The 14,416-nt window shown below is 32.9% G+C and overlaps 1 protein-coding gene across 1 annotated transcript; it reads left to right on the forward strand.

Annotated features, from left to right (window-relative positions):
• The first annotated feature begins 2,159 nt into the window (after positions 1-2,159).
• LOC142605646 (leucoanthocyanidin reductase-like) lies at positions 2,160-10,014 on the forward strand. The gene is made up of 5 exons (XM_075777081.1): positions 2,160-2,686; positions 3,018-3,158; positions 3,283-3,520; positions 8,995-9,198; positions 9,426-10,014. The coding sequence occupies exons 1-5, from the start codon at positions 2,486-2,488 to the stop codon at positions 9,671-9,673; spliced, it is 1,032 nt and encodes a 343-aa protein (XP_075633196.1). The 5' UTR covers positions 2,160-2,485; the 3' UTR covers positions 9,674-10,014.
• Positions 10,015-14,416: the final 4,402 nt, after the last annotated feature.

Consider the following 14,416-nt stretch of genomic DNA (forward strand, 5'->3'; position numbering starts at 1 on the left):
ATCCCAAATCTCCAAGAGGCCTTGGAGTGATCAAGAAGACTTGATCATATGATTAGCAGCTCAACTTGTGGATTCGGTGATAATCAAGGAGAAAGGATTTGAGGAATTGGAGACTCAAGTACATAGTCATTGATTATCTTGGAAGGTCTTGCAAAATGATATGTATTGCAACTATTTTAAGTTAGTGGACCATTTGGTGCTATGAGCCCCAAAGAGGTTTTGAAGTCCAATTCTCGGACTTTTCTCTATATAAACACATCGGTGTTCATGTAGGTCCTTGATCGTTGATTGAGATTGTGTTTTTGTTTATTTATCCATGCATATGTCAATTGATTAATTAAATTAACAATTGAGCTTAATTCTTGTCTTCCTATATGTGAATGTTGAGGTTAAATTAAAATGAGTTATTATCCATTAGATAGGCAGTGTGGAGTGCCTAACACCTCCCTTACCTGTAATTGAAATTCCGAGTCCAAGAATCTCTGGTTCAAGATTTTGGTTTACCTTAGTTAATTTAAAGACCCTTGAATTGGTTTTTAGTCAATTAGGTAAAATGAATTAGACAAACAGTAGACCAACTACACCTGAAACAAAACCCAATGGTTGGTGGTAACTCCTTAAAAATAAAAATAAGAAAAGAGACTCACACACACACCTCACTCTAGAAACATATGCACACATAAACACGTCGCCTAAGAATCCAATGTGGAAATACTTATGGGAGTAGGCAACTTGAAAAAAAAAAAAAAAAAGGTGTCCCAAGTTGATCGATTATGTTAATGATGCAAAGGTCCAATTAAATTTATGATGGGCACAACCATATTGCAAAAAATCTACGTGTTGTGGAATATAAACTTGATATAGCAATATGATTATGATGGGGAAAATCTTAACGAAAAAAAACCTCAATGGGTGGTTTAAACCTTATCACTAATTTGAAGAATCTATTATAGTAGAATGGAATTTTAGAATACAAAATATCCCAAATCCTGTATTGCTACCTATAGTAGAACTTACTTGTGTGAGCATACGCAATTCCAATACAGTTGGACTCTTCTACATTGTGGATCTTTTTTTACATGAGATCATCCTTGTCAAACTAGATTGAATTTTTTGTTAGGTTATGATTTATAGGATTTACAATTAGTGAGAGGGGCGTTCCATGATTCTCGCTAGAGGGGTACATGGTGTAGTTTAGTGTGGTTTTGGGCCATATTTATCATTGCACTGCTAGGCGTAGTTTGCCCAAAGCCCTCATCACACCTCACCTTAATTTGATTAGTTACTATGCAGTTTTGTGTTGTTTAGTCAATGTCATGTTGGGTGTTTTATTACTATTTTGAGTTGGTTTGAGCCAACCCAAATTTTTTTTTTTAAAGCTAATTAAGAGTAGCCCAATGAGTTTTTAGTTGCAAAAATGTCTGCAGCTATGAAAATTTTAATAATTTTTAATATAATTAGTTATATATTTAATATAAATTAAATATATAAAATATAATTTATATAGTACGAGGAGCGGTTCGGTTCAATTTTTTAGATAACAGAATCACATTTGCCCTAATTCTCACCTAAGTAGAGTTAACCTTTTGTTTCTAAAACTACAAAGTATGACATAAATTTCTGAATTAAATCAACCATTTTTTTTTTATATAAAAAACTTGTAACTTTTTTAAGAAAAAAATAAATTAATTACATTATGAGAAATAACGGACTCAATCAATGATGGATTTTTCTCTATCTAGGTTACATAATTATCAACTGTTTTAAATATATAATAGACTCCTCTAAGAAATATTGGTATGCGTGTAGCTGAAGTTCTCTACCAACTAATTTAGAACCTCTGTTCTTGTTATACATATTTTATCATGTTGATACTTTGTTAGAATAAATGATCCCTAATCAACAATAGGTTTACGCATAAAAAAAATACTTTTACAGGATTTGACAAAAGTGTTTACATATATATATATATATATATATATATATATATATATATATATATATATAATTAAAATTTTTTTTTTTGAAGAAAGGACTTGCATTATCCCTAACGAATCTACCGAATTAAAAAGAAGAACTCGCACGAGGTTCTTAGCTATCAGTCAAAGGCATCAAAAATTGGTTTTAGCTAAACTTCAACTAGTGGATTTTTACCACAGCAAAAACAAGAAGGCTATGGTGAATATTGTCCTGTTTTTGTGGAAGAGTAGCTGAAAACATAGTACCCTTAGCATCCCGATAATATTTATTATCAGCCTTCTCTCATATGTTTTTATCTAAGGTGCTCAGCCCCACTAAACTTCCGATTATATATAGGTAGACTTGAATACATGCACTTCATTGTACATATCAGCCGTGCCAACCTTGGCTCTCCCAAACCTCTGTCTCTGTAGAAACCTCGGCCTTTGTAAAACAAAACTAAGGATCAAACTAAAACTTGGCCTTTGTGTAAAAGAAACCTGAGGACAATTCATCACTGCCAAGCATGACTGTCACACCTTCTGTTTCCTCAGCCAAGGGCCGTGTCCTTATAGTCGGAGCAACAGGTTTCATCGGTCAGTTTGTCACGGAATCCAGCCTAGACGCCGGCCGATCCACCTATGTTCTTGTACGGCCTAGTGCCTGTGGCCCTTCTAAGGCCAAAATCATCAGGGCTTTCCAAGACAAAGGCGCCGTCATCTTACATGTAAGCTCTCTGTTTCGATCTTATGTAATATACATAATAAAACCGTGCAGCTAAGACTTCTGCAACTCAATGAAATGATTGAATTTTAAACACCTCGTCCCATTTGTTGTAAACGAGGAAACAAAATAAAAAACAAAAACCGACAAACGTTTGCACACACACATCTGTAAGAACAAAACCCAAAGTACAGTGCCTAAAATTTTGTTAACCCATTACAGAGTCGTCAATGTTGACCACATGAAACGCACACACGTGTATAAATATATATTAATTGGTATTTATTATTATTAGTGGTTGAACGTACTAATTGGTATTTTTGTCATGTTATCAGGGACTGGTTAATGATAAGGAATTCATGGAGAAAATACTGAGAGAGCATGAGATTGATATAGTAATATCAGCTGTGGGAGGTGAAAACATACTAGACCAGCTCAGCTTAATTGAAGCCATTAAAACTATTGGTACCATAAAGGTAAAGCTACCAAAACCTGCCTAAAAAGAATTTAAAACAGTACTGTTTGTATTTGATATAATTATAATGCGACATAGAAAAAAGATATATTGTCATGTGGGAATATATTCTAAATATGTGGCAGAGATTCCTACCATCCGAGTTTGGGCATGACGTGGACAGGGCTGACCCGGTAGAACCGGGTCTCAGGATGTATGAAGCAAAGCGCAGGGTTCGGCGTTTGGTTGAGGAGTCCGGTGTACCTTATACTTACATTTGTTGCAATTCCATTGCTTCTTGGCCATACCACGACAACACACACCCTTCCGAGGTTCTCCCGCCGTTGGATCAGTTCCAAATCTACGGTGATGGTAGTGTCAAAGGTACGAGAGTAATTCATCTAACCTTGTCTGTCATGTATTTTTTTTTTTACTTTTATTGGCAATTATAGTCTGTAGGGTCCATTTGGTAATGTTATTCTAATAATATTGTTCGTATTTTTTAGAAATATGTGTAGGTGAAAAAATGTGTGAAAATACGTATAATATTATTTCAAAACTTAAAACTGTTGCTAAAAATATCATACCAAACTACCCTTAATGGTCCAAAACTCTTAAAAACGCCTAACTAATTTTGCGGGTGCCACACAACTGGTAGTTAAAAGAGAATCACTCTATTGTTAAAAATTTATTGGTCAAGCAGCTTTTAGAGAGCTTGAATAACGTTTTGTTTTGTTTTTTATTTTATAGAAAAAGAGAGCTTGAATAACGTGCCTGTGGTCTCTAACTCATATACATTAGATAATTATAATTAAAATTTAATTTAAAAAAAACCAGAAGTCTTCCCATGAATTTTGATTAAGAGATTTAGTCCAAAATCTCATTGATTATAGGAGTTTTTTTTTTTAGATAGTTTTAATCTATGACGTCCACTCTTTATTATTAGACGAAGATATTAATCAGTTTTTGGTGTAAGCGGAGATTAAACTATAGATCTCTTATTCTATCATCAAAAACTTTACTAATTGAGTTAACTGAAATTCACTTGATTAAAAGAGATTTGAAAATCATTAACCCTTGAAATTAAGAGGTGGGGACCATGGGGTATTTATAGTATGCCTTTCATATATAGAATATTAACGTGTGCGTCTCACAAGCCGTGGATCCATACTTTTACTAGCTTGTGAGAGGAATGCCAATAAATTGAACGTAAGAGTTTTTTTTAAAAAAAAAAAAAAATTTTAATTTCACATATATATCTTTTTTTTCTTTCTTGGCCACTTGGATGGCTATTCAACTATTTCAAACAATAATATTTTTACTATTTAAATTAAAAGCTTAACTTTAAAAAGAGTCAGTGGAAAAGTGAACAATGAAAGTAGCATAAATTCCAAAGATTCCCGAAATAAAAAATGCATGCTACAGAGCCATTTGTCCATCTTTCACCACGATCGAAGGAATCAAAACTTAAATAATGGATCACTTAAAAATTGAACGGTGTACAATGGCTATTGCCTATTGGATTGACAAGTTTAATTCAATGTAGTCGTTGTTAATCTCAGAAAGTTGATGTACCATCGAGCTGTTTGCAGTGCAAACTTTGCACTATTCAGTTTTCAACATTTATCGATACAACCCCGTCGGTTCGGTGAGTGGTCTACGACTCTATGCCACACCTACACTTACGAGATGGTATATCATAATGGGTCTCTTACAATATGTAAACCTTACCAGTGCGTATAACCCACTTTTGAACCCTCGTTTGATTTTTAGTCTTTAATTTTTTTCTAATTAGTTTATCAATTCTTTATGTACTTTTTTAGTCTTGTTTTTTTTTTTTATAGATAAATTATATTTTTATTATCTTTTAGTAAATAAGATTTTTTATTCTCATTTATGCAAAACTGATCTAAACGCGCATTTATAAAGTGAACACCACATTCACATCTAAACGCGCAAGATTGAGCTAAACACGCATCAATATCTAATCGGTGAGAATTTGTGGGTTGAAGAATCTTTTTTATCATTTGGACAAATGGGAGAAAAGTTAAATATTTAAAAGTTTTCTGTTTCTTTAACATAAGGTGAGATGAAGATTTTTTATTTAATTTTTTATTTATTTTTATCGTCATATTTTGACAAGGGGGGAAAAGTTCAATATTTGAAAGTTTTCTTGTTCTTGAACACAAGTTGAGATACCAAATGAGTAATGTTTTGGATACTTTTCCATAATATTTGTCTTAATAATTTATTTAGCAATTTTTTTTTCCATTCTTAATGAGGTTTATGATTGACATCATTTTTGTATCTACCATTAACAACTTATCATATAAAAAATTATATATAATTTTTTGTGAATTTTTTTATTTTTAAAAAATAAATTGTATAGGTAATTTCTAGTTAGAATTAAAGTTAAATCCGAAGGGGGACCGGGACCATCTGTTGAAAAAGACTTTTGGAGTTGCATTTGAATTGAAAGAAAGAAGGAAAGAAATAGCAGAAGGCCATAGATCTTATAGTTGCGTTTCTTTTGTCTTACACACATATTGTTCTGTCACCAACCAATATAATTTTAGGATTTTCATCTCTATTTTTCCAAATTTTGAACACATTTCAATCTTAACGATTTTATCATTTCTCTCACTTTTAGTTTTTGTTATATTTAAATAGTTTATCCAATTTTATTGTATAGCAACAAACTTTGCTATTTTTGTGTTAATAAAAATTCAATTATGTTGATAGAATATGACTTGGATCCAATACTTTTGTGCACTAAATATAATAAGATGTTATTAGCTATCACGTGTCCAATACTTATAATGTGTCAGCATTATATCTGGCTCAATGCATAATAACATTAGACCCAACCATTTTTTTTTCTTTGACCCAATCCTTGCCTTGTGTTGATGGAGGAAACCGGAAACTTTGAGACATCTTTGCCAGACTTCCCTCTTTCATTATATTTAAGTCTATTTGCATGACAATACTATTCTTGTATTTGTTTCATTTTATATCTTAATTTTTTTAATTGTTGAGATATTTTTATTGGTTTTGTGGAAAGAAAATACTGCATTGTGTTTTCTTCAAATTCATAATTCAACATTTGGCTTATTTGAACCTGGCTAAAATTTTCAGCGGGTGAACTCTATGGTGTAGTAGATTTATTCTTTGAGCTATTTTGATTAAACACAAATTTTAAGAAAATGATATTAAATAATATATATTTACTTTATCATATGTTTATTTTCAATACCGTTTAATTTAAATTAATGTGATAATATATATATATATATATATATATATATATATATATATATATATATATATATATATATATATATATTAGAAGAGTGATAAAAAAGATATAGTAGAAAATGATTGAAATTTATATTTTGATTTTCATATGTAAACAAATAAACTTTTGGTATTGACAACATGAGACATGAAAATCAAAATTATATTATTTCAATCTTCCATATTTGCTTTCTTTAACTGATGGGAATTAAATAAAATATGATGAATAAAATTTGTGTCCCGCTTCTACCACGTTTAGAAATCATGAATTTTTCATTTTTCTAAATAAAATAAAATAAGAATCCTAATTCATAAAAAAAAAATGAATAAAATGAAAGAGATAAAATATAAAGTAACGATTTTTTTTTTTCTAATGGTTTAAAATTTTTTTAAAGAAAGAGAAGAAATTATAATTTTACCATTATATCAATTATGTTTACTTAAGTTTTATTTTAAAAAAAAAACTATAACTAAAAGAAGAAATAGTTTGTAAAATGTATATGAGAAATGAATTGTAATGCAGTAGATAAGTAAATAGTAGTAGATGAAAAATTTTCAAACCATAAATATGGAATATTATAAAAAGAAGGAAAAAGTGTAGTTACAAAATTGGTTGTGACCTTTGGTTATAACCTTACTCAATATCTTTTTATTGGATTTGAAATTTAATAAATTCTCCATTAGATTACGAGTCTGTTTGGATAGAACTTATTGCTGAAAATTGAAAACTGAAAACACTGTAGCAAAATAATTTTAAAATGTGTGAATAGTACCGCGAGACCCATTTTTAATGAAAAAGTGGTTGAAAAGTAAAATTTGTGGGTCCGTGAACAGTGCACGAATGCACTGTTCACGGAAGACTTGGTCAACAACTGCGGCTGGGAAGGGGAAAAAAAAAAAAAAAACTGAAGGCTGGACGTGGACGCTGGACGCTGGATCCAAACACATTCTACATCTTCTTCTTATATCCTCTATACATGCAAAATTTATAGAAAATTATAGATTAATAGTTATGTCATCAATAAATTTTTTAAATTGCAAGTTTTTGTAGTTCAAAATTATACATAAAATATAATCTTATAGATCATAGAGTAAATAATATCTGATTGATACAAAATTTGACATGTATATTAAGAGTGTAAAGAACGTATAATTCCATGGTTAGATTTTAAAAATATGTAATAATGTTTATTTTATTGAGTAAAGTTACATTATCATTAACTTATTACTTGAACCCTTAGCAAAATTAAACAAAAAGAAAGAATTTCCTTGCCTGTCTTTAACAGTGACCTGGCTTAATATACCATTCACTCTATCATCAGTAAGTCCATTAATGAGGAACCAATTTTGGGTCCCATTTTCAACTTGTCAATATACTCCTCTCTTCACCAACAGGTTTGTAATCCGATTAGCAACTACTTTTCAATCCCTTTTTTTTGGGGGGGGGGGGGGGGGGGGGGGGGTGGTCCCAAAAACTAAGCAAAATGTTCTCATCTTTTTGTTTTCTTTGTTGATTTTTTTTCCTATTTAATTTTGTTATTAGTTTTTTTTTTTGTGGTAACAGAAATCATAATACAAAGAGTTTGTGTAGTTCAACTTATTAGCACTTCTTTGCGTTTTTGACAAAGAGATATATATATATATATATATATATATATATATATATATATATATATATATATATATATATATAAAATTAAAAAGAGACATTTTCTTTAAAAAATCATAATAAATCGCTTGAAGTCATTTTCTTCACCTACATCATAGGGATTCAGAATTACAAATGAACCAAGTTTATGGTCAACCAACTCTATACGCATTAATTTTGAAATATATTTTTTCTCTATAATAATCTTCTCGTTGAAATGGAGATGACATGGCGAATGTTTTGGCAGGTGGTATGTCACAAGCTGATAAATATTGTAACAAAATTAAATGATAGCAACTTTTGTGGGGGATTTCATGTCAGTATAAAAGTCGTTTGTTGAGCATATGGGGAGACTTTGCACATAAAAATACAAACGAGTAGCAAACAAACAAAATCTAACCGGCACCGCGTCTCTCCTTCGACAAACGAGACGTGTTTGATGATCCAAGGCTTGCCCTGACTAATAAATACGTAACATTTTCGGGTCACAACAACAATCGCGGGGTCCAATTTCAATGATATCTTCTTCACTAGCATGATTTGGCTGGATACTTTGAATAGAGATTAAATTATTTAGTCACAGAACTCAGCAACTTTGGCTTATACTTTTGACTATTCTTGTAAGAACTTGTCCGATTCTTAACCTATTACTTAATCATTTTTGTTCTTTAATCAAATAGGAGTAATAGACAACATAGAGAGGATGGCAAGTTGGCCTTCTTGAAAAACTCTTCTACAGTAAGCTTTGTACTAGTTTAATTGACATCTTTTGATATTTTCAATGAAAACATCTAGGATTTCAGTTCTATTCTCCCATTGTAACTATCTAATTATAAAAAAGAAATGGCGCAAATTTTATTTCTTTATTTGGTAGTGTTATTATTCATTAATTCATGTTGGATGTTGTATTATGCAGCCTACTTTGTTGCTGGCACTGATATTGGAAAATTTACAATGAAAACTGTGGATGATATTCGAACTGTCAACAAAAGTGTGCATTTTCGACCAACTTCCAATCTGTGTAACATCAATGAGCTTGCATCTTTATGGGAGAAAAAGATTGGAAGAACCCTCCCTCGAGTGATCGTCACTGAAAATGACCTACTAGCTGCCGCTGCAGGTCCAATTCATCTAATAATTTCATTTTTTTATACATGGTCTCAATTATTTGTTTATAATCAATGCAACTTTGCTATTTATAACGTTTTCATTAGGTTCAATATTATTTTATAGTTCCATTTTTTTAAATAATTTTTTTTTCCCTGATGACACAGAGTTATCAATCATTTCAATATTTTATAACCAACACCAACTTTGTCTAATACTTTCATTATTTTATATATGCAGCGAATTGCATACCTCAAAGTATTGTTGCATCATTCACTCATGATATATTCATAAAGGGTTGTCAAATTAACTTCGCAATCGATGGTCCTCAAGATATTGAAGTGAGCACTCTTTACCCAGATGAAACTTTCCAAACCTTGGATGATTGCTTCAATGACTTTCTTGCCAAATTAGGTGACAAACCTGTGAACACCAATAAAATTACTACCACAAATCCCGTAGTTGAATCTATGGCAATCACTGCATGATACGCTTTATCATATCACAAGGGCAAAGTATTATTCCCTTATTCTTCTTTTTTTTTTTTTTTTTGTGTGAAGAAACTGTTCAATAAATTGGGAGTCCATTTGTTGTTCTATGATTTATCAAGATTTCCTAGTGATTTCTGGGAGGAACATTTGTAATCTTACTTGTTTTGGTGGGAAAAAAATGGTCTTGATATGGGGTGGGGAGTGGATTAAATTTTAGAGACATGTAAGTCTCATTTATATGATTGTTTAGAAGTGTATCTGCCTCAGGTGATATAAGTGATTATTTCTTTAACTTATGCCTCAGGTGTATTTGCGTCAGGTGATATGATTGTTTATCCTACTCTACGTAAGGTGACCTTATAAAAAAATTGTCATGCTCTGTACACATCTTCCCCTCACCCCCTTTCCCCCCCAAAGAAAGTAGATGAAAGTATTTTTATGTAGTTTTAGAAAACAAATTAACATGAGTTATTATTCTTAACTAACGTGTAACTCCGTGCATATGTACAAGTACATTTAAAACCAATCACAATTATATATATATGATTTGAAATCTAATTGGATCTAGACTCTTCATTTTTTGTACCCAATAATTCACTTGTCATAAAAATTAAAAAATTAGATGGGGAACATGGCGCAAAATTGAATTTCAATTAAAATTCAATTTAGAATCTAATTGAATTTAGACTCTTTGATTTTTGCACCTAATAATTCACTTGACACAAAAATTAAAAAAATTAGATGAAACATATGGTGCAAAATTCAAAGAGTCTAAATTCGATTTAGAATTTAATTGAATCTAGACTCTTTGATTTTTGGACCCAATAATTCACTTGCCACAAAAATATAAAAATTAGATAGGGCATATGGCACAAAATTGAACTTCAATTAAAATTCAATTTTGAATCTAATTGAATTTAGACTCTTTGATTTTTGCACCTAATAATTCACTTGACACATAAATTTAAAATCAGATAAGACAGGCGGTACAAAATTAGACTTCAATTTAAAATTTACTTGTATTTTCTCTTAGGTTCACCTATTATTATATATGTAGGTGCACACTTTGTACCCGTACCCAAACGAGTGATGGGTTAAGGCCCAAAAAGCCTTATACAATGAAATTTGTAGAGCGTGGGCTTGAAACCTAGACTTTACGGATATTGGACAACAGATAGGTGGGCTAGATCGCCACTACCTACGCAATCAATGGATGAAAATAACAGAAACTCTCCTCGGACGTAAGCCGATGATCACTTGTATTGCCTTTCTATCTTTAAACAAAAGATTAAGACTGAAGATAATATGTACAGTGCTTTCTCTATCTCTTCCTCTCTTTTTTCTCCATCCCCCCTTCCTCATGCCTCTTTCCTTTCTTATATCCCTTTTTCTCTCCCTTTCATCTTCCACGTGTAGCACAGATCACCCAATTAGATACTTGTCCCATCCACCACCTTCTTGAAGTCTTCAAACAATAGCTGGAAGGCTGAACATTACTGTTTAGATGTCATTTTCCCATTAATGCAGCCAGAGAGGTAGGTGCAGGGTCTTTAATGCGGTGATAGCAGCCTTTTCCCTTGATATTTCTCATACGTTCCCCCTCTTTATAACTGTGTGGAACACATCTTTACCCAACAAGCTTTCCAGAATTCTCTCCCCAAACATCATGACGTGTCATATGATCTTCACTTGACTTAGCCGATGAGATGCCTCTCCTCGGACAATCTCACCAACCTTTCTAGTAAGAGCTGGCTTGTGGGCATCAAAGGCTCTGCTTGGACAAACTCACACCGCCAAATCAGGCCCAAGGCCCCAATGTGTGTTCTGACTATTTTTACCCACACAATATATATATATATATATATATATATATATATATATATATATATATATATATATATATATATGTATATATAGATTTATGGGAGAAACATTTGTAATCTTACTTGTTTTGGTGGGTGTGTGGGCCTTTTTTGCAAATGTTGGGCTGGGCCGCCTGCCGCTACACTAGGCCCAAAGATTTCAGGATCAGGGAGTTGGGACCGGTCCAAGAGCAACCCTCTTTGGTCCGGCTTGTGTGCAAACGATGAGTCCAAGCCCAAGGGAAGACGCTGCAAAGTGGGCTTATTCCTTGTTTTTGCCGCAGAAGGAACTTTTCTCCAGTTTCTGCTGCAGGTCTAACTTTTCTGCTGTGCAGTAAAACTGTCTGCCGTGCAGTAAAACTGTTTGTTGCAGAGGCTATCTGCTGTGCAACAAAGCTGTCTGCTGTGAAGTTAAGCTTTCTGCCGTGCTAATAAAGCTGTCTGCTGTGCATTTAAGCCTTCTGTCATGCAGTAAAGCCTTATGAAATATGAATGACTACTCTTCATTTTTGCTGTAGAAAAGCTTTTCTACTTCCTACACATAAACAAATTTGAAACCCAAGGAAAATACCAATCGAGCAAATGTTAGGTTACATGGGTTAGCATATTCTCAAATATATACATAAACATATTCATAAATATACTTATATAGGTGCACAGAACGTGAGAAACAAAATATATGTATATATATACTTATGACAGGATAATGGGTCAAAAGTTAAACACGTAACAACAAAAATAAAGAAGAAAGTTTCGGCAGAAAAGGTTTAGTTAGAATAGTAGCTAACACGGTAAATATAATAAAAAAGGTGCTGCAGCAGAATAACTAGATACATCAGATATAAGTTTTTAATGAGTGAAATCAAATATATTTGCGATCAAAATCAAATTTTGAGTCTTACCATAGAATAAGTAAACCAAGAAAGAACCCAAACCCCAACTTGAATAACCTTGTTATAGGCTCCTGCCATCAAAGTTGTGCATTTTGGAGAATAGGCCTAAATGGCTACTAGCTATTACTTTTTGGAGATTTCAAAGAATGGGTTTGCTAAGAGGGAGGGAAAAGATGGTCTATTGATGCATGCCCCTATTCCTGTTGTGTTTTCTCTCTTCTTTTTACCACTTCCTTTCTTTCTCTCCGTTCTATTTTTTACTCTTAGTTTCCTTACTACTCTCTTGCCGTAAGTTGTTTTTCTCACTTGGGTCTTTTCCTTTAGGTGCTTCCTCTCTTGGGTCCATTTCTCATTGGGTCTCCCGTACTTACTGCCTCCGGTTCTGGGTTTCCCCTCTTTCATCCATAGCTACCTCTTTTTATAGTGAGCTAATTCAATGAGATTTCTCCCTTTTACCCTTAGGGCTTCACCGATTGTTTTTGGTTCCTTGTGGGCATCCATTCAAGACCACCCACTAACCCATTGGTTGCCCAGACCACTATGCTTGCTGCACCATTCCTCATTTCACGACAAAATTCCTTTTTGTTTGTTCTTGCTGTATACTTCTACTCTAGGTTCAAACGGATATGGATTGGGCTACCTCACTACCTAGCTCTATGGCATGCATCAGATGGTTCCAACCATCCACTACTTCTTTTGGGTAAGATGCCATCCCAACAAGGCATTTTTCCAAAAGAAGTTATGGCAGGAAACCAAATATAGACCCCATTTCCCCCCCCACCACCAAACCACACCCTCTGAATCTCCTTGACCATGGGCCCACCTCCCTTGTATTGGCTGGGTACAGGTTGGTGGTGCTTCGGCCCTTCTGTCTTTGTCTTCTTTCGTTCCCAAACCATTTTTGCCATAGCAGATTAGTTCTGTTTCGCCCTGCTGCGTGTTTTTTGTCTTATGCGTTTGTCATTTCCTTAGGTTTGACTTTTCTTTCCTTCATGTGATTTCTGCTACTGACCATTCCTGTCGTTCCTTATTTCTTTTCATTGTGCTTCTTCATATTAGCTTTCACACCTATTTCCTTTTATACAAAAGGATTTGGGCCTTTGTGGACCGAATAATGATGAATGGATCAAAAAGGTTTTGGGCCCAATTTATCTTCATCTGCTGAAGCCATTATGCTAGAAAACTGTATTCTGCGGTAGAGCTGTATTCTGCGGCAGATTCGTATTCTACGGCAGATTCGTATTCTGCAGCAGATTTGTATTGCTGCAGCTCACTTTCCTATGCATTTCTTTCTTTGGACCTCTCTTGCTCTTTGGTCTTCTTGGTGGGCCATTTGGGCCTTGCTTTTCATTGGGCTTTCCTCCTCATGGATTTGCAAAAATGAGCATCAACAGTGGGAAAACATGGTCTTGATATGGGGTGGGGAGTAGATTAAATTTTAGAGACATGTAAGTCTCATTTTTATGATTATTTATAAGTGTATCTGCCTCAGGTGATGTAAGTGATTATTTCTTGAACTTATGCCTCCAAATTTCAATTTAATTATCCTACTCTACGTAACATGACCTTATGAAAAAATTGTCATGCTCCATACACATCTTCCCCCCACCCCTTTTCCCCCCAAAGAAAGTAGATGAAAGCATTTTTATGCAGTTCTAGAAAACAAATTAACATGAGTTATTATTCTTAACTAGCGTGTAACTCCGTGTATATGCACAAGTACATTTAAAACCAATCACAATTATATATATATATATATATATATATATATATATATATATATATATATATATATATATATATATATATATAATTTGGAATCTAATTGGATCTAGACTCTTCATTTTTTGCACCTAATAATTCAGTTGCCATAAAAATTAAAAAAAAATTAGATGGGGAACATGGCACAAAATTGAACTTCAATTAAAATTCAAGGGAAAATTACAACTTACTCACTTGTGGTTTGCTCGAAATTCAACTTACCT

The sequence above is a fragment of the Castanea sativa genome, chromosome 8 (genome assembly GCF_040712315.1).
Source record: "Castanea sativa cultivar Marrone di Chiusa Pesio chromosome 8, ASM4071231v1".
NCBI classification, from domain to species: Eukaryota; Viridiplantae; Streptophyta; class Magnoliopsida; order Fagales; family Fagaceae; genus Castanea; species Castanea sativa.